General features: G+C 41.4%; 1 protein-coding gene across 1 annotated transcript; it reads right to left on the bottom strand.

Moving 5' to 3' along the window:
* Positions 1-18,705: 18,705 nt before the first annotated feature.
* Positions 18,706-20,696, bottom strand: LRRC30 (leucine rich repeat containing 30). Its single transcript, XM_072154687.1, has one exon. The coding sequence runs from the start codon at positions 20,457-20,459 to the stop codon at positions 19,581-19,583; it is 879 nt and encodes a 292-aa protein (XP_072010788.1). The 5' UTR covers positions 20,460-20,696; the 3' UTR covers positions 18,706-19,580.
* Positions 20,697-22,146: the final 1,450 nt, after the last annotated feature.

The following is a 22,146-nucleotide window of genomic DNA, read 5'->3' as shown; positions in this document are numbered from 1 at the left end:
TATGACATGAACCATCTATGCCATAATCAATGCCTACTAAAAGATGCAAAGTAGAGGAGTTAATGGGGGAGATCTTATTTTGGAGCTTTACAATTGTCACCAGGGTCTATGTCTCATGGATTCATTGCAAATATCCTATTAGACTTAAGTCATGGATTATATATCCTGTGTGCATTTATAAGTGCATATATAATAAATTATGGGTGTCATAATTTTTTTGAGGAACTATATAAACAATATTTTATGTGGGTAATAGTGGGTTCAGGCGTGTTGTGAGGATAATATATATTTAAGAACATGACCCATTATACTGTGACTGTTTTTTTAGGGGCATTGTGTGGAGTTGTGCTTCATGGAGATGAAGACATTTGATTGTAAATTCAGCACAGAGAAACCATATCCGGAAGAAAACGTGAAGAAGTCCTATTCCTAATGGAGCAGATCATCACCTGTAAGATACTACATACTAGATGCCACATCACTGACTGACTACTAGTGTGTGAGGTAGCATTATCTGGCGTGGGGGGTGGGGGGGGGCAGCATTTTAAAATTTTTGCCTCAGGTAGCAAAAAGGCTACAATCGGCCTTGTCTTGTAGATAATACACATCTCAATGACCGTAGGTGGTGTAGACAGAATAATAGTCACCTTTTAACCACAAGACAAAATGATCTATCATTGATTAATGCTGACATATGATGCTCTAAGACTATAAAGGGAACTTAACTAGCCACAACACCGGCTGAAGATCACACAAACAAATGTGCATAGGAAAATGTGTTCCCGCTTCATTGCCGCATGTAAACATGACCTGATCAGTCACCTGACAAACAACAACATGGTTATTTGAAGGATAACTAGATCATTTATGTGGTCACAGAAATTATTGTTGGCCGGCATCACATACACTCCTGTAAATAAGATTGTGCTGCCAGACAATGCAAACTATGACAGGGGATCATTATAATGATTAATTCCAATATCTAAGAACCTTTCCATATATAAACAGCAGTAAACAAGTTCCATATATCTCTCTATGTAGACTTATTGCCATATAACAGGATTTTTGGATTTGTGTTAGAATTGTGAACCCTTGTTTGTTATAGAGTTAAATAAGCATGGTTGATGCTGCTTTCCAATAAATAGAGGATTACTATCTGAGCAATGGAACATCAACTGCTTGGGAACTGCTTCTCACTTCATTTTCTTTGGAACTGCTCAGAATAGATATCAGTACAGAAAATAATTGGCAGTCCAAAAGAGTGGAGTAACGGGCTCAGTTCAGATGGATAGTGGACTGTTGTAGTAGACTAGAAATCTTTGTAAAAAAAAAAAAACAGACAGCATTAAGAAAAGCTTAAGCATATACAAATGCATTAGATGCCGATATTATCATTGGTCACATAAACTAATGGGCTGATTAATGGTACAAATTTCTAATGGGAGAAAAGTTTAGGGCCTGACAACAGTATCCTAGGGTGCAGTTATCTTATTCTTTTTTGTCTTATCGGCAAGTAGCACGTCCATTATAAGTAAAAAAATACATTGAAAGGAGACTAATCTAATAGCAAAAACATAATAATTGTGTATAACACTCCCTTAATATTAGGCATGGTAAAAATGGAAGTATAGATGTTTGTGGAGGATGTTTCTTATTCCCTGGTCACTTACAAGATATACATTTTTCACAGCAGAATTCACATCTTCTTCAACCTGGCTCCTTAACAGATGGAAACTAATTTAGACCATTCTTTGAATACAAAGGTTTTTGCCCCTGAGGGAAAATAAAAAGATGGGATGAGAAAAAAATAGAAGAGCAAAGAGTAGATTACTGGCCCTTCCAATAAACTGGGAAAGATGCTGAAAGAATGCAAGTAACTTTCTGAGTTCTTATTAAGGGCAAGAAATTAGATGCTGACATTCCATGCACTAAAATACAATAATGCATGAGTCTACCTGTCACCTGAGATGTAAAGTGCTCAATATACTGGTGATGGAAAAACCGAAGAGCATAAAGATAATTCTAAAAGGAGAAAGGATACAAGGCAGATGAAGCCTGATGCAGGGTTGAAAAATAGATTGTACAATAAATCTTGGATGTTTTAATAGAACTAAGGGGGCAAACCAGCATTTCCCTGGGTTAGACAATTGTCTCTCAGTGTTTCCACCTGAAACTCCTCTACTGATGATGTTGATGGTCTCTCACATATCAAAACTACTTCAATCCCAAGTCACATCACAAGGTTTCCAGAAAGTCACCCACTGACCTACCTTCCATAAAGTGGCACTAGAGGCACAGTTTTAATTTTTCTATCCAGGAAAACTTATGAACATATTTTTTTACATATCCCTATATGAAGCTAAAGTAAAAGAAATTTTAGATAAATGGCTTCAAAGTCTTTATATCAAGTTACCTATATACCATTTTCTTGCTGTGACACCAGGCAGGACCTGGCATAGAACTGGCCAGCTGCATGTCTCTAGATGAATCCGGCTTGTCTGGGGAAGGTGGTAGGGGTGGGATTAACCCCCTCACTCATACACCCCCCATACTCATAACACCCAGCCATATTACACACTGGCGTACAATGCCCCAGCACATGATAAATCCCCCTAATAACTGCCATTTCTTTATTACTTATGCATCTCTTATACTACCTTTCATGGCTGTGGCTTCATCTGGCAAATATATTAAACCAACATCTATCATGCAAAAAATGGCAGTACCTGCGTACCTGCATTGTGTTGCTATTTTTTGTTTTTCTTTCTATCAATCATCACTTTATTACTATGTATCTATAATGTGCATTTAAACGTTTTAGTACTATGTGTTTCAGAAATAAGATATCAAACAAAGAGCAATTTGAATATTCTGCATTTTTCATGCACAATGTCATATTTTCAATTAAATTTAACCTTAGCGTTTGGCACTAGAAAATATGTCTTCACAAGCTGCTTTAGTTTTATCTAAGTATAAATAGTCCTTAAATGTCACAATAAATGGAGATTGGTATCATAAAATGAAATATCACAAAATAGTTTGAATAGTATATAAAATCATCATTGGATGATTATATATTTATATAAACTAAACATTTATAGAAGGTGTCCTGAAAATGTCATTACCAGTCAATGTATTACCATTAGCAATGTCAGTATCATTACCAGTGTTCTTTGGAAATAACTCAGGTTTAGGTTTATGGGAAATGGTTTTCACCTATCTTTATTTATACATACATTAGCAGGTGCGTAACTACAGCAGTAGCAGCTATAGCAGCCACAGTGTCAGGGGGCCCCTTCATCCGACCTGACACAATAAAAAATGGAGGATGTCCACCATTATATCTATATTGTACTCCACATTGTCCAGCATAATATGTATATAACGTATAATATGATGTATATATGCAGTATCTGTGTATATATGGTGTCTGTATACACTGTATGTGAGTATGTTGCATATGGCACTGTATGTTTGTGTATATGCTGTGTGTGCACATGAGTGTATTTATATGTGATTGTAACTCGCAAGTAGACTGCTAGGGGGCCCTGTCTCTCCGAGTTACGCCACTGTACATTAGATATACATATCTGTTAAATATGTTGTCAATATCAAATTAGTAGAGGTCTGATACCCTCAATGGACAAGCACTGCAGCCACATAACTTCTTATCAAGCAAAGCACCAGGTTATTGTACTATTTACAAAGCCGTCCACAACCCTGTCCCCTCCATATATCTCTGATCAGCCAACACACATGACATGCTGGTCTTGGATCATAGAGTCTCTGAGATGGCGGCCAATTATTGTCACATAAAATGCACAGCAAGAGGAAAAAGCAAGGCACACAAGTTCGGAACGCACACCTGTCTATGTACTGTATAATATTTTATAGGGGTAAATAAAGCCATGCTGGGAAAAGAACACGTGGAGGAAAGCCTCCCACAGACCCTTCTTCATTTACCTTACAGTTATATAATTGGAGAAGAATATGGACAAGAAAGAGCATATTAAAGGGGTATTCATATGTAAACCAAACATGACAGAGGTGAAAATATACAGTGATTTTCTGTCTCAACAGATCAGAAGTTACATCCAAACCCCACTGCCAAATGCAGTTTCCAAAGTTTCCTAGAGGTGCTTTATAGTTTTGTCAATAGTATAGAAGACTTAGTGAGTTACAAAACAAAGTTTGGCTTACTAAGCTATACTGTTTCTGCAGCTTCCAACCCTCTCAGCGAAGTGTAAACATCTAAGATGGGAATAATCCTATTAATGAACTCAATCGACTCGCCAAACAATAAAAATGCTCTCAAGTTATTTTATTCAAAACATGGTATCAAAGAAGATAAACTGTCCGCTCACCCAATCACGCTTCTCCTCCTCTAGAGGCTCTTGCCGTGTGGGGGGGTGCATGCTTCCCAGATCCTCAGACTCCCGATCCAAAATACGTTCAAAATACGGTACAGCAGCACTTAGGATTCCTCCACACGGATAATTCCAGATTCAATAAAGAAGGTTTTAATGGAATTATCCATGTGGAGGAATCCTAAGTGCTGCTGTACCGTATTTTGAGAGTTATTTTATTGTAATGCAGATGGAACCAAAGTGGAAAATGTAACTCTGTAGGTGTTAAAAAGCTAAGAATTACTGTGTAGGGACTGAATTTTTGTAGGTTGAATAAAGGTAGAGAGAAGTGATGGCTGGGTCTGTACCGAATTTGACAGATTTGGCACCAATGACCCCCAAAACCATGAAGCCGCCGCTGCTTGAGCTTTAGGTTTGTGTTCAGAAGAATCACAGCAAGTTGCTTGGTTGACTACCAAGCAGACAGTTAACTTGCAAATGTTTAACATGTCTTCTGTAGGCATGCCTGTGATTGGCAGAGCTTGACATGTGATGTCTAGCCCCATGTGATGTACATTAGATGGGTCACTTAGCAGGGTCACATGTCCAGGAGACAGAGCTAGGGAGAGAATGCTGCACTTCATAGGGTCAGTGAGACAATAAACAATGATTGCCCTTTTCAGGGCACTTTGGTAGGAAAAGAAGGATGCTGTAATTAGGGACAAGTGGAAATTTGAAATAATTGATAATTTGGGGGTACTCTGAAGAAATACATTAAACTACTGATAGGCTGCTATAGTGCAGGGCCAGTCCTAGTACTATAAGAATTTACAGCATTATCCAGCAATATCATAAAGGCTTGTGCACCGGAGTAGCACTCTTGATGTATCCAGGGGGGTCTTGCGCACTGTTTATTTGTATGTCGGCATGCCTGGCATAGAAATAAACACAGCCAGCGAATTTTTACATCTGCAAGTGGCTGGCTGCATTGAGTGCACAGGCGTGGGGACAGTAACACCCTGCATCGGCCCACTCCTGTCCTCCCTTTCACACCCCACTGGCATGAAGGTGGTGGATTGGGCTAAATAATTGCAAGTGCTAGAAATAATGATATCTTAAATGTTCAGTGCCAATTCTATTAAATTTTACAGAATGATCCAGCAATATTTTAACCAAACATTACAGAGATGGACCAACAGGTCAGGAGCTGCATCCAAAACTGACTGTCAAATGCAGTTGTGGCAGTTTTTTGTTAAGACACCAGAGCAGCCGAGCGTGTGCATATGTAGAACCTACAAGCAGAAAATGAGGCGTGGCCAGGGAGCTAATGTTGGCACCATGGCCCTGCATCGAAACATGCAGCGTCACCATCAAATTGCCTGGGAGAAACATGTCTCAGATGTGGTGGTCCATCCTGCCGCTGCAGCAACAGCAGCAGCACCTAGTGGCACACATGCCATTTCAGTCAGTCAAGGCTCCAGAACCTCTCCTGAAGGAGCTGTTTGTCTTTGACATCATCTACCGGTCCAGATGCTCTTGCTCCTCACTACGCATGGCGCCACCAGTAGTTGAATGAGGCAATTACAAAGAGACAACTGTATGCATCCAGCCATTCTAAGGTGCAGAAGCTGACCGTGCTCCTGTCCAAGTTTCTGGTACTCCAGTCCCTCCCTTTCCAAGTCGTGAACTCTGCAGCCTTCAGAGAACTAATGGCTTGTGCTGAACCGAGGTGGAGAGTTCCAAGCCAAATTTCTTTTCCAAAAAGGCAATACCAGCCAGTCCTTGAGCGTATTGGGCCAGTCCTTGAGCATATTAGTTTCTTCCAAGGTGCACAGCAGCGCGGATGTGTCGAGCTGTAACTACTGTCAGGGCCAATACATGTCCTTTACGGCCGACTGGGTGAATGTGCTTCCTGCCCAGCCACACCAACAACTTGAACAGGAGACACAGCTTTCTCCTCCAAGTTGTCAAACCGCTGCTCCTGCGCCAATGTCTGCCACCTCCGCCTTCTCCACCACCACCTCAGCCTCCACAAGTGCTGCTCCATCGTACCACATGTGCAGGGCATAGCGGTGTCATGCAGTTCTACACCTGGTTTGCCTGGGCAAACGAAGTCACACAGGGGAGGAACTGCTCTGCTTCATGCAAGAAGAATATAATCTGTGGCTTTCTCCGCAACAACATGATGTCCACACTGCACCAAGGAGGGATGGTCCATGCTCCCTGCATGGCGCACGTGTTGAATCTGGTTGTCAACAGGTTCCTGAAGTCTTCCACCCATCTGCATTCTTAAAATGGCCAGGAAGCTGTGCATGCACTTCAGCCATTCTTACAAAGCCAAGCACACCCTCCTCCAGTTGCAGTGGCAGAACTGCCTCCCCCAACATAGGCTGATATGCGATGTTTCCACCCATTGGAATTCCAGGCTCCATATGTTCGACCACCTGTATGAACAAAGAAAAGCCATTAATGATTTTTTGATGATGTAGGCGGACAGGAGTACTCCCATGTGTAACTTTGATGTCAGCCACCTGCCGTTTGCTCAGGCCCTTTGAAGATACCACGTTATTTGTCAGTCGCCAGGACTACGGGATGAATAACATCATTCCACTGCTTCATGTCCTGGAACAGATGCTGCAAAATCTGTCTGGTCAGGGCACTGGAGAAGTGGTGACTACATCTCATGGCCACATGAGTCTGGTGGGGCCTGAACTGGAGGAGATGGAGGACATTGGAGCACAAGCAGAGTCTGGTGTTAGTGGTTTTTCTACTCAGGTGACAGAAGATGAGGAGCAGGAGCATCCTGAGGAGGTAGAAGACGAGGCAAATGACCCAGAAGCACCGTGGCAGTATACAGTGGAGATGGATGCCGGGAGTCCCTCACTTGGGCAGATTTCCCGCAGCATGTTGTTTTGCCTAACTAGAGACAGCCGAATAGTAAACATCCGACATAGGGATGACTTTTGACTCTCCACCCTCTTGGACCCTCGCTACCGGTCCAAAATGGGTGTTTTTTTTTCCAGCTGCCAGGAGGGAGGAACAACTGGCGTACTATAGAGAAATACTGTGTGGCCTACTTGGACAGCACTCTACCACCCCAGGTAGAGGATCCCCTGGACTACTGGGAAGCCAAACTTGATGTGTGGTCGCAACTTGAGGAGTTTGCAGTAGAGAAGCTGTCCTGCCCAGCCAATAGTGTGGCATCAGTGAAGGTTTTCTGTGTGGCTGGGGCCATCGTCATCCCAAGGAGAACCCGATTGTGGAGAGACTGACCTTTGTCAAGATGAATCAGGTGGGGATCGGCCAGGATTTCAACACAGCAACGCCTTATGCATCAGATTAAATCAGCAATGACGCCTCTTCCAAACTTTGAGAAATTAGTCTGGATTCTAACTACGTGCCTCAGCCACTATTCTGATGCTGCCATCCGCCTCATGCCACACATCTGCTGCCAGTTGCTCTATCTGCCTCCCACCATCTTTACCAGGGACTGGAATTGTAACACGCCTCCAGACTCTGTCATTGTGCCACTTTCTGACCTCCCGCTGCTGTTGCTGCCACCTTCACACTGCCACACTGTAGACTACCATGTTGCTGCCAGCTCCAGAATTTGGCATTGTGCCACTCTCTGACCTCATGCTGCTGCTGCCACTTCCACACTTTGTCATTGTGCCACTCTGTGGCCTACCATGTTGCTGCCACCTCCAGAATTTGCCATTGTGCCACCTTGCGGCCTACTCATGCGGCTGCCATGGAACACCCTGTGATTTCCATCACTCTCTGACCTTATGCTGCTGCTGCCACCTCCACACTCTTTCATTGTGCCACACTGTGGCCTACCATGTTACTGCCAGCTCCAGAATTTCTCATTGTGCCACTCTCTGACCTTATGCTGCTGCTGCCACCTCCACACTCTGTCATTGTGTCACACTTTTGCCTACCATGTTACTGCCAGCTCCAGAATTTCTCATTGTGCCACTCTCTGACCTCATGCTGCTGCTGCTTCTGCCGCCACCTAAACACAAAGCATGTATTATTATGGCCCAAAATCAAGGACGTTTTTGCCTCTGGTTCACTCAATATTCAAAATTTATCAGCATGGCTGTGAACTAAAGCTTATATTTTTATTAGATATACCTTAAAATATACAAAGGTCACAGGTTGTGAATTCTAAAAACAACAACAACAATCCGTACTATAGACGCCGACCTAGGCGACTATACTGATCACCACAACCCCCAACGGTTGTGGATCAAACAATGGGGATACCACGTACCTGCAAATCACTGTGCCATGCACCATACCATCCAAAAAATACCTTGCAAAGAGGAAATAAAAGATGGTTCTTACCACAACTGGTATTGGTCTGTAGTTGTGTCCAGTGGTCAGCTGTGCTGTTTCCAAAGTACGTGTATTGACGGGAGCATTAAGATGGTAAAGGACATACCTGTATATGTTAGATCCAAAAACGTCACAAACTGTAACAAGGCTACAACTGTCCCTGTCCCCAGGTGTGATTAGCTCCCGCCCTGACAAGGGCAGTCCCAATAACTTGCCCTAGTTTAGAAAAAAAAAAAAAAACACCCTGCATTCCCCTTCCCTGACGCGTTTCTTCCTGCTGTAGGTTCTTCAGAGGGATTGCGGTGGAATCAATAAAACATGGGGTCTCCAATGTAGAGGAGCATCCCTTGGGGTGTAGTAAATAGTCTGATAAACCCAAGTGTAGGGTCATCTACTGGGTCCCTGGTGTGGAGCCCCAGGCGTTGATCCCTATCTGATGGTGTAGGGATGGGATCTGCCGCCACCTCCACACTCTGTTATTGTGCCACACTGTGGCCTACCATGTTGCTGCCAGCTCCAGATTTTGTCATTGTGCAACTCTCTGACCTCATGCTGCTACTGCTGCCGCCCACCTACACACTGTCATTGTGCCGCTATCTGACCTCCTGCTGATGCCGGCACCTCCACACTTTGACATTGTGCCACTCTGTGGCCTACCATGTTGCTGCCACCTCCAGAATTTGTCATTGTGACACTTTCTTACCTCCTGCTGCTGCTGCCACCTCCACGCTTTGTTATTGTGGCACACTGTGGCCTACCATGTTGCTGCCAGCTCCAGAATTTGTCATTGTGCCACTCTCTGACCTTCTGCTCCTGGTGCTGCTGCCACCTCCACACTCTGTCGTTCTGCCACTCTGTGGCCAACCATGTTGCTGTCATCTCCATAATTCGTCATTGTGCCACCCTGCGGCCTACTCATGCTGCTGCCAACTGACCGCTGTCTCCATGGAACACCCTGTGATTTCCATAATGCTGTTCCCCCCCTCCAGAAATCTATGACATTGCCACTATGTTTGGTTTTCCCCTTCATTTCATCTGTAAGAAAGAATGAAAACCTTCAGGATTGATAGCCAAAAGCAGGAGTGGATACAGAACACAGAGGACATGCAAATATCTCATTTACTGGCCATCTCTCTTTTGGATCCACTCCTGTTTGTTTTTGGCTTTAGCAATAATGATGGATTATTGACCGATTGAAAGCAGACTCTGACGGATGAAATGAAGGGCAAAATTATCATCGCCCATTTCTCCCAATCAAACCTCAAAAATGCTAATTGTTGAGCTGATTCACTATTGACTAGACTACCGTGACTCCCTACTAATCTGTCTTCTGCTCACTAAACACTCAACAGCCAGGTTTGTCTTTCAGTCCAAACGCTACACGGATGCCTCCAGTCTGTGTCAATCATTGCACTGGTTGCCCGTTTCTTTCCAAATACAGTTTAAAATAATAACCCTCATCCACAAAGCTCTGCAAAGTGTGGCACCTCCTTACCTTTCCTCTCTCATCTCAGTCTATAGTCCAACCTATGCCCTTTGATCTGCCAGTACATTATTCTCTACCTTAATTCAAACCTCTAAATCCTTCCTCCAGGAATTTTCTGGAATGCCCTTTTCCAGCCTATCAGATTAATACCCAACCTCCAAAGTTTTAAAAATGGTCTTAAAACCCATCTCTTTAGGCAAGCCTTTAAGACTCGATAACTGCATAGCATGTCAGCTCTCTCTTTACTCACCCATCCTGTGTCCTCCTCCTGTCTGTTATCTGGCAAACACCAGATTCCAAGCTCTGCGGTCCCATTGACCTTAAAGTTTGGCTGATGGCTGATTCAAGTAACATCTTTATTAAATGATTTTATTTAGTTTCCTTATAAAGAATGGCTGGACCATTATACAAGCTCTTATACCTCTGGTGTCACCCCCTCATCCTCATAGAATGTAAGCTCTCGCGAGCAGGGCCATCACTCCTATTGTTCCATATGACTGCTTGTACTCGGTAATGTCTTATTTTATTTGTATATGTTACCTATGAGTTTTAACCCCTTAACGCTCTGCGCCGTAGCTCTACGGCGCAGAGGTATAAGGGAAGTATGAAGAGGGCTCACGGGCTGAGTCCTCTTCATACAGAGGTGGGGGTTTTTGCATTTTGCACAAAACCCCCACCGCTAATAACCGCGGTCGGTGCTTGCACCGATCGCGGCTATTAACCCTCTAAACGCCGCCCGCAAAGTCGCGGGCGGCGTTTAAAAGACGGCGGCGCGCGGGCGCCGCCATCTTTTTTTCGATCGCCACGCCCCCGAACGTCATCGGGGGGCGGCGATCGGTTACCATGGTAGCCTCGGGTCTTCTCTTGACACGAGGCTACATGGTTTATGCAGGTTCGTTACAATGAGCCAGTGGCTCATTGTAATGTAAGACCTGCAAAAACGCCATATATTGCAATACTGTAGTATTGCAGTATATGGTAGCAGCGATCTGACCATCTAGGGTTAATGTACCCTAGATGGTCTAAAAAATAGTGGAAAAAAAAAGAAAAAAAAAAGTTTAAAAAATAAAAAAAATTAATAAAATATTAAAAGTTCAAATCACCCCCCTTTCCCTAGAACGGATATAAAACATAACAAACAGTAAAAATCACAGACATATTAGGTATTAGGTACCAAAATGCCCGATCTATCAAAATATAAAAACGGTTACGGCCGGCGGTGACCTCCGAGGCGGGAAATGGCGCCCAAATGTCCGAAATGCGACTTTTACACCTTTTTACATAACATAAAAAATGAAATAAAAAATGATCAAAATGTCGCACAGACCTCAAAATGGTAGCAATGAAAACGTCGCCTAATTTCGCAAAAAATGACCCCTCACACATTTCCGTGCGCCAAAGTATGAAAAAGTTATTAGCGTCAGAAGATGGCAAAAAATTTTTTTTCTTTTTTGTACACATTCGTTTAATTTTTGAAAATGTATTAAAACACAATAAAACCTATATAAATTTGGTATCACCGCGATCGCACCGAACCAAAGAATAAAGTAGGCGTGTTATTTGGAGCGAAGAGTGAAAGTCGTAAAAACTGAGCCCACAAGAACGTGACGCACGTGCGGTTTTTTTTCAATTTTTCCACATTTGGAATTTTTTTTCAGCTTCGCAGTACACGGCATGTTAAAATAAATAACATTACGGGAAAGTAAAATTTGTTACGCACAAAATAAGCCCTCACACAGGTCTGTACACGTAAAAATGAAAAAGTTATGGATTTTTGAAGTTGGAGAGCGAGAAATGAGCCGGAAAACCCTCCGTCCTTAAGGGGTTAAAGCATTAGGGAATATGATGGCGCTATATATCATAGTATCATAGTATCATAGTATATAAGGCTGGAAAAAGACGCAAGTGCATCAAGTCCAACCTTTAAGAATTAAATAAATGTTTTATCCCCATAACCCGTGATATTTTTTCTCTCCAGAAAGGCATCCAGGTCTCTCTTGAACATGTACATAGAGTCCGCCATAACAACCTCCTGTGGCAGAGAGTTCCATAGTCTCACTGCTCTTACAGTAAAGAACTTTTGTCTATGATACGGTATATATATACCGTATATACTCGTGTATAAGACGAGTTTTACGGCACAAAAAATGTGCTGAAAAACGTCCCCTCGGCTTATACATGAGTCACAAGTTAAAATACAACACTTAAAAAATAATAAACTTATATACTCACCCTCCGGTGGCCCCGATCTGCAGCGCTGCTCCCCCGATGTCCGCGCGGGTCCTCTTCTGGCTTCCGCGCCCGTCTTCTGTCTTCTGTAGATCGCGCTGGGCGCCGCCATTGCTCTTTCTCCCGGGCGCTGCTACTGACGTCATACTTTTCCCAGTTTTTGGTGGTAAAATTAGGGGTCTCGGCTTATACTCGGGTCGGCTTATACTCGAGTATATACAGTATATATATATATATATATATATATATATATATATAGATTATTATTATAATAGTAACAATATAGAATTATCACTGTCTCTTTAGTCTACATGCAGTGTGTTTAAAAAGTAAGATCCCTTGAAATTTTTACATCTTAAAAGTATCATGATGTTTGTTAAATGTAAAACAACTTATAAGTGCTTTGGCAAATATTTGCTCATTAAAAAATTAAAAAGTGTGAACTACTGCAAGTCGCCAGCTTCCCTAAGTGGCGTCATGCAGAGCCTACCAATCCACCAGTCCACAAAGCAGGATGGATTTTGCTGCGAGGGGCTTGCAGGATGCTTAGCCTGCATGGAAGCCATAAGTGTTAAACTTAACTTGACAGGTAGTGGTTGGTTCAAGTCTGGGGCCGTGGACAGGCAGATGACGGAGCAGAGTCCAGAGTTGAAGGCAGGAACAGGTTTCAGGGTAGTAGCCACAAACTCTAGGTCTGATAGTTACTGTAGCGTGGAGTAGGCGGAGGGCTGGAGCAGAGGAAAAAGACCTTATACTCAAGCAAAGACTAATGATTCAGGAAGCTGATTTACAGCCTTTCCCACAGAGCAGATCACTTGACCACAGGAGAAAGTTCCAGGAATTGCTGCAATGCTAAGCACCAGCCACCAGAGGGAGTCAGAATACTGAATCATAACAGCAAGCAATCAGTATACTTGCCACTAGAGAGAGATAGGATGCAGAATTGTGACACCTACATTATAGCACAGCACAGTGTGACATGTATTCAGCCCTCCTAAGTTGTGTTTGCAGCACATACAAAATGTCCAAAATTGTAGCAATAAAAAGATTATGTCAACCTACAAAAAAACGACACCTTACATAGCTCTGTACATCGAAGTATAAAAAAATCGTTGTTGGTTTGAGGATATGGTGAAAAAGCAAAAAAAAAACTCAAAGGTTTTCTTTAAAAAGGCATTTTTTGTGTTTCTGTTTTTATTCAAAAAACAATTTTCTTTTCATTTATTTAGAACTAAGAGGGCTTGTTATCTGCGGGATAAACATTACTTTTAGTGGCACAATTTAATATTCCATGCTGAATGCAGCAATTGCAGCATATTTTTATGGGTTTTTAAAGTTTTCACTGTAAGGTCCATAAAATGGGTCCCCTTTATTCTTTTGGTCTGTAAAGTCATGGAGATACCAAATTTACATAATGTTGTCATATTGTAAGAACTCAAAAAAACTCAAAATTTTTTTTTAAATCTAAGCCAGAAAAAATAACCTGTTTTGCCATTTTCTGACACCCATACACCCTTTGTTGTACAGAGCTGTGTAAAGTGTATTTTTTGCATGACAAATTGACAGTTTCATTGATATAATTTTGAGACCTATATGATCACTTTTTCATTCAAACATTTATGGGTGGAAAATGGCAAAAAAGCTGTGATTTGGACATGTGGATGCTATTTTCCTTTAGGGTGTTACAGGATGGGATAGTCATGTTTAAGTTTTAATAGAATATTGGAAAGCTACAATACAGAAAATCTTTCTGATTTTGTTTAATTTTATATGTGTTGTATGGAAATGGCTTTGATTTATTCTTTAACAATTACTTTATATACTCGAGTATAAGCTGACTCAAATATAAGATGAGGTATTTAATTTTACCACAAAACACTTAGAAAACCTCTTGACCCAAATATAAGTCTAGCCAGCCCCCTGCCCTCCATTATATAGCCAGCCCATGCTCCACAAAACACTGAGAAAAACCATTGACTCAACTACAAGTCTAGCCAGACCCCGGTCCTCCAATATATATGCAGCCCATGCTCCCCAGTATATATCCAGCCCATGCCACCCAGTATATAGCCAGCCAATGCCCCCAGCATATAGCCAGCCAGCCCGCTCCTGCCCCCCAATATATAGCCAGCCAGCTAGACCCAGATTGTTACAGAATAGGCTTTAAAGGGAACCTGTCACCAGGAGACCCATTTTTATCACTCCCCCAGTCCCCACAGAGCATAGTACATACACTGCCAAAGTGTTTTTGTATTATATGAAAACACCCCTCACTGGGCTTAGCGACGCCCCCTGCTCCTCTACAGCCACTCCCGAGTGTGAGGAGTTATATCATATATTTGAAAAGGTCACATGTTTCCCAAAGGTGGAGGGGAATTGCTCCTTTCCAGCTCCTCCCAATTGGCAACTGCCTAGTCACACAGCAGATGATAATGAAAGGTACAATATAACATATCTTTTTTTCTGTAAAACCTATTTTTTATACAAAAACACTTTGGCAGTGTATGTACACTGTCCTCTGTGGGGACTGGGGGAGTGCTAAAAATGGGTCTCCTGGTGACAGGTTCCCTTTAAGACAACCACATAACAGGTTAACTGCTGCCATAGGTGCCACCACAGTATAATACAGCACATTGGGGTACTCATAAGGGTCAAAACATAACAAAACTGTATAAATAATAATAATCCCATGTTAGATTATTAACCCCTTAAGGACGCAGCCATTTTGTAGCTTAAGGCTCAGCCCGATTTTTTGGATTCTGACTTGCGTCTCTTTATACGGTTATAACTTTTGAACACTGTTACTTATCAAAGCGATTCTGAGATTGTTTTTTCCCCACATGTTGTACTTCATTTTAGTGGTAAATTTTGGCAGATAAGTTTTGCATTTATTTACAAAAAAAAAGAAAATATGATAAATTTTTGGAAAAATTTGCCATTTTCGAAATTCAAAATCATTGCGTTTTCAGGCAGATCGATTTACCACCTAAATAAGTTGCTGAATAACATTTCCCATTTGTCTACTTTACATTTTCATAATTTCTGAAATGTTTGGATAATTTATTTTGATGTCACGCGGCTTGCAAATAGAATATCGCTTTTCCGGATTTTCAGAATTGACTATTTTGGGGATAAATACAGTTTGGAATGAAATTTTACATATTTAGCATCAAAACCCCCGTATATAACCAACCCATTTTCAAATCTGCACCCCTCAAGCTATCAGAAACAGCTTTTACGAAGATTGTTAACCCCTTGAGATCTTCATAGTAATTGAATCAAAATGGAGGTGAAATTTAGAATGGTCATATTGTTCCCTTATACGTTCATTTAGCCCTAAAATTTACACATTTCCAAAAGATAAAAAGAGAAAACCCACCATACAATTTGTTCTGCAATTTCTCCTGAGTACAAAGACCCCCCACATGTGGCTGTGACTTGTGTTATGGGGGCACAGCGAGGCGCAGGAGGGAAGGAGCACCCTGCAGCTGCCAGGATTTTAGTTTCCTCATTGGCCCCTTTTGAAGGCTATAAAATTTTCGCTTTTTCGTTATTGGGGCCATGTGATGCCATTTTTTTTGCGGGATGAGATGCTTTTTCCAATGTTACCATTTTGGGGTTTGTATCACCTATTGTTGAAAATTTAGGAACGTTTTTTGAGGACAGGAGTAGAAAAGCATCAATTCTGTACTGGATTTTTTACTTCTTTTTTTTTTGGTGTTCACCGTATAGACTAATAATCATGTTATCTTTATTCTATGGGTCGATACAATTACGGGGATACCAGACATGAATATATTTTCTTACGTTTTACTAAATTTGTCAAATAAAACCCTAATGTGGGGAAAAATCTATCATTTATGTATTGCCGTCTTCCAAGTAGCATAACATTGTTACTTTTTTGGCTACGGAGCTGGTTGATGGCTTGTTTTTTGCGGGACATGTTGTACTTTGCACCAGTATCATGTCGCAGTACATATGGTTTTTTGATCACATTTTATAGCTTTTTTTGTGGGATTGAAAAGGTAAAAATCATAATTTTTGGAGGGTTTATAACAGTTTTTTTTTACGGCGTTTATCGTGCGGGTTCAATAATGATTTACTTTTATTCTACGGGTTGTTACGGACGCGGTGATACTATATATGTGGGGTTTGTGTTATGATTTAGACTTTTTTTTGAGTTATATGTCTCTTTATATGTTTTGGGGGTTTGGGGCATTTTTAGTGATTTATGATTTTATTTTTTTATTGAATAACTTTTTTTTTTTACTTTTTCACTTTTATACCATGGGACATGAAGAAGCAATCATCTGATTGCTTCTTCATGATAATATTCTGCAATACTGATGTATTGCAGAGTATTATCAGTGTCAGCCTATACACTTGCATAGGCTGGCACTGTGCCAGTAAGATGACGTCACAGACGCCATCTTACTGGCAATTCTTGCAGGTAGCTCTGGGGTCCAGATCGGACCCCAGAGTTACTATAGCAACGATCGGCGCACCCCGAAAACGGTTCGGGGGGGCCGATCGTGGGGGAAAGATCCCCCAGATACATGTTAGATGCCGCGGTCGCGCTGACCGCGGCATTTAACGGGTTAAGCACCCGCGATCGGAGACAACTCCGATCGCGGGTGTTACACTGGGGTGCCGGCTATCAGTCACAGCCGGCACCCCGTGTTTCCCGATGCCGGTTCGGCTCAGATCTTGAGCTGAACCGGCATCAGCTCAGCGTCCGATATATCGGACGCTGAGCGCTAAGTCACTGCGCTCAGCGTCCGATATATCGGACGCTGAGCGTTAAGAGGTTAAAGTTTGATCCTATTCTATCCTAAATTTGGTATCTAGATGATCATACTGTCCAAAGAATAAAGTAGAGGTTTCCTTTGGACTGTACAGTGAAATCTGCAAAGTAAAAGGACATCTAAAAATGGCATAAATTGGGGCACATTTACTTACCCGGTCCATTCGCGATCCTGCGGTACGTTGTCCGACGTTGATTCGGGTCTGCTGGGATTCACTAAGGTCGTGCGCCCGCTATCCACTAGGTGTCGTTGCTGCGCTGAAGTCCGCCGGAGTTCACCTTCTTCATCCCAGTGTATGTGAGTGCTATTCTTGCAACACAAATTTTTTTTAAATTCCGACAGATTCTGAAAAAACGCGGGTTGTCCGACGGGTGGATTTCTGTCGCGTGAAAGCCGGCGGCAATGCGCCACAATCCGATCGAGTGCGCCAAAATCCCGGGGCAATTCGCCGCAAATCGGAAATATTTGGGAAACCCGACGAAAATGGACGATTCGACCCCTTAGTAAATGAGCCCCAGTGTGTCAATTGTATTGCATTTGGATAGTATATTGCATGGAATATTAAAAATTGACACTAAGAACTGCAATTTCTCCTGCAAATAACAAACCCTCTTATAGCTACATCAAAATGTTTTGGCTTTTGGAAGGCAGGTTGTTAAAAACAGAAACACAAAAGAAACCCGAGAAGTTGCAGTTTAAAGATTAAATAGACAATCTAAAAGAGAAAATGTCATTGTTTTCCACAGAAACCTATCACACCTATCATTTGATGCATTATGAAGCATTATGCATTATGAAGCTACACTGATGCAGGATCATATCTTGGTTGATCCCTGAGCTGAGTGTTTTTGCTGTTAAAACAATTATAAAATTATGATAATGAAGCTGTCTCTTCAGCATTTCTTCTAGCACATTAGTTATTCACTGCTCACAGGATGATGTAATCCCCGGGTTGTGACTGAAGGCAGAATGATCAATCCCTGCACCATCCCCCAGCTGCTGTGTATGAGTCATCCAGCTCAGGTTGATTAGCCTTGTCTGGACAAAGCCCAGTGTGTAATACAAGCTGTGTGTAATTTGTGAAATCATGCAATCCATCTTTCTCAAGCTCCTGAACGTCATAATAGTTTTTTCAGCAAAACCACTCAACTCAAGGATTAACCAAGATATGATCATGCATCAGGGTAGCTATAGCATTTTCAAGGTATGTTTGCTTCAAAATGTATCAAATCAAATGGTAGGTTTCCTTTAAGAGCTGTAGGTTGTTTCATGGATTTCCCATTTTGGTTGTTTAATCCTTAGCACTTTGATTTTGACATATTTTAAGAGAAACAGTTATAAATAGGTTGTACCTATTCTGTCTATCACAGAAAATAGTTATGCTTAATTCATGATATTCTTTACAATTGATTGTTTAATATTTTCCATATTAACAAAATTCTTGTACAGTATCACTTACTGTAGAAGAAATTTGTTAATTAGAGGAAATTATATTCCTTTAAACAATTTATTTAGTAATTAAAGCAGTGATTTTTCAGCTTATAAAGAGGTTTTGGCTGTGGTATTTTCAGTCTTATTTTCAGTGCTTCAGTCCTATATTAAACATGCAATGTTAGAAATACATTCTACAGCTTATAGGATTGATAAAACGCCTTGCTTGTCTTTGAGGCAAGTACAATCAGGGCCTATATTAGTCAATAATAATAGTCAAGCACATGTATTAATAGACTCTCTAGTATCGAGAAGACTGCGTTAAATATATTTGTAGGTCCAACCTATAATCAAAAAAGTAAAAAAAAAAAGACTCATGCTAGTTTATTTGGTCATAAAAATCAAACTGTAAACTGTACCCTGAATGACCTTATTTTCTGAATATGCTGTAGAGGGTGATTCCCCAACTTTAATCTCAGCTAAAGTTTCTAATTTCTTAAAAATTTAAGGGAGAACATACAGAACTTTGTTGTACCTACAGTATATAAAAGCAATAATACATAACTCCAGCAGATGGCCCTAGAGCATTTCCTAACGTATCCTTTATGTTCCATTACACTGAATGTGCTGCTAATGTGCGATTACTCCATATTATATAACATTAAAATCAGTCATAAGTTTACAGTTTATAAAGTACTATAACATATTATAATACATAATCTGAAAACTCAAACTTCTCTTAGACATATAAATCTGAAGTATGGCTATGAAAGTTAAAAGCTCTATCAACATGAGCTAAATATCACAACATATATATAACTTGCTATATGAGACTGTACACGCCATTAAGTAAAATATTTCCCATCCTACATTTGTACGCACAACAGTTTGCTATTTGCCTGAGCCATGTGTTGACTTTCTAGCAATGTGATCTTGATTAGTTTATGTCTTCTTTATGTCTTTAAGGTAACTGAACAGCATATCTAGTCCCCCTTCTACATACTCTGACAACGGCTTCACTAAAGGATTATTTATAACGTGGAGACCTTTGTCCAATGGATTCCAGGCAATTCTCTTTAAGTTTGTCAATAAGTACAAATCATTGGGAAGAGTCTGTATTTTATTGTAATCCACATTGAACAGCTCCAAAGTGGTCAATAAACAAACCGTACGAGGAAGAACTGTAATGTTGTTGTGGTCGATAATCAGTATTTTCAACCTCTCCAGATATTTAATGTTCTCCGCAATGTTCTCAATCTTATTTGATCCCAAGTGTAGAAAATCCAGTGTCTTAATGTGGAAGACACATGCAGGAATGTTAACTATCTGGTTGTTGCTTAAGTTTAGCTTCCTCAGTTTAGACAAGTCGTTGTAGGTTGACGGGAGTCCTGAAATGAAATTGTGAGACAAGCTGAGGACCTCCAGCTTTCTACATAAGCCCACTTCTTCTGGCATTTCACATAAATAATTCATGTTGACAAAAAGAACCTTGAGGTTCCTCAATAGGCCGATCTCCCTTGGAAGGTGAACAATGCGATTTCCACATAAATTCAGCACCACTATTTGTTCCAGTTTAGCCACTGCTGCAGGAACCTTTGAAAGACGGTTATGTGACAGATTGAGCTTTTCTATAGATTTCATGTGCCAAATGAAACTTGGGATTTCCTCAGCATCCATTAAGACATAGTTGAAGATAACAGAGGCCTTTTTGCCCAGTGTATCGGATTCTGGCAATAAATTGAATGATGATGGTTTTTCTGGTGATCTTTGTCCTTTAGTCTCCTTGTTCTTGGAACGCTGATGTGAAAAATTAGCTCCCATAGTTTTCCAAAAACTTATGTAAATATGAAATCTTATTTGGCATCAATTCCCCCTTTTGATAATGACTTTCAAGGAGAACCATTGGAACAGCTGAAGTATAAGAAAATGCTGCTGGCTTGGTCTTCAAAATGAAAATTTAAGGTTCATCTTGCTTCTCTGTATGAGCCGGAGTTGTTTTCTAAAACTATGAAAGTGCTGAAACACTTGTTCTTGGAACTGCTGAACACACAAGTACAGCGACACTTCGAACCAGCTGTCTCTGTCACTTCTTCTAGCTTTATAGGAATGTCTCATCATTAGAGATGAGCGAACATGCTCGTCCGAGCTTGATGCTCGGTCGAGCATTAGGGTACTCGAAACTGCTCGTTGCTCGGACGAATACTTTGCCCGCTCGAGAAAATGGCAGCTCCCGCCGTTTTGCTTTTTGGCGGCCAGAAACAGAGCCAATCACAAGCCAGGAGACTCTGCACTCCACCCAGCATGACGTGGTACCCTTACACGTCGATAGCAGTGGTTGGCTGGCCAGATCAGGTGACCCTGGGATAGACTAGCCGCTGGCCGCGCTGCTCGGATCATTCTGTCTCTGGATGCCGCTAGGGAGAGAGCTGCTGCTGGTCAGGGAAAGCGTTAGGGTGTTCTATTAGCTTACTGTTAGGCAGGAGTGATTCTCAAAGAACCCAACAGCCCTTCTTAGGGCTACAATAACGTTCTACTTTTTTTATTTTAATTTGCATCTTTTACCATTTTGTGAGGAATTAGCAGGGGGACTTGCTACCGTTGTGTTTAGCTCTTAGTGGCACACATATCCATAGCAAAGGCTGAAGTGGCAAAATTCAGTAGGGGTTGGATTTCTATTAGGCAATAACTCAGTGTCATCTCATCTGGCATAGTAGTGTGCTTCCTTTGATACTTGGCTAGAAAATAGCCATAGGAGAATACAAATAGCTTCTTGAAGCCTACAGTAGCGTTCTATATATTTGATTTCTGGTTGATCTGCTGGTGGCTGTAGTTTCTGCAGTGCATGTACTTGCCAATTCTGAGCAATTTGTAGTGAGACTTGCGACCGCTGTGTTCTGCGCTTAGTGGCGCACATATCCATAGCAAAGGCTGAAGTGGCAAAATTCAGTAGGGGTTGGATTTCTATTAGGCAATAACTCAGTGTCATCTCATCTGGCATAGTAGTGTGCTTCCTTTGATACTTGGCTAGAAAATAGCCATAGGAGAATACAAATAGCTTCTTGAAGCCTACAGTAGCGTTCTATATATTTGATTTCTGGTTGATCTGCTGGTGGCTGTAGTTTCTGCAGTGCATGTACTTGCCAATTCTGAGCAATTTGTAGTGAGACTTGCGACCGCTGTGTTCTGCGCTTAGTGGCGCACATATCCATAGCAAAGGCTGAAGTGGCAAAATTCAGTAGGGGTTGGATTTCTATTAGGCAATAACTCAGTGTCATCTCATCTGGCATAGTAGTGTGCTTCCTTTGATACTTGGCTAGAAAATAGCCATAGGAGAATACAAATAGCTTCTTGAAGCCTACAGTAGCGTTCTATATATTTGATTTCTGGTTGATCTGCTGGTGGCTGTAGTTTCTGCAGTGCATGTACTTGCCAATTCTGAGCAATTTGTAGTGAGACTTGCGACCGCTGTGTTCTGCGCTTAGTGGCGCACATATCCATAGCAAAGGCT

The sequence above is a fragment of the Engystomops pustulosus genome, chromosome 5 (genome assembly GCF_040894005.1).
Source record: "Engystomops pustulosus chromosome 5, aEngPut4.maternal, whole genome shotgun sequence".
In the NCBI taxonomy this organism is placed as follows: Eukaryota; Metazoa; Chordata; class Amphibia; order Anura; family Leptodactylidae; genus Engystomops; species Engystomops pustulosus.
The sequence above is the reverse complement of the archived record's forward strand: the minus strand, read 5'-3'. Positions and strand labels throughout refer to the sequence as shown.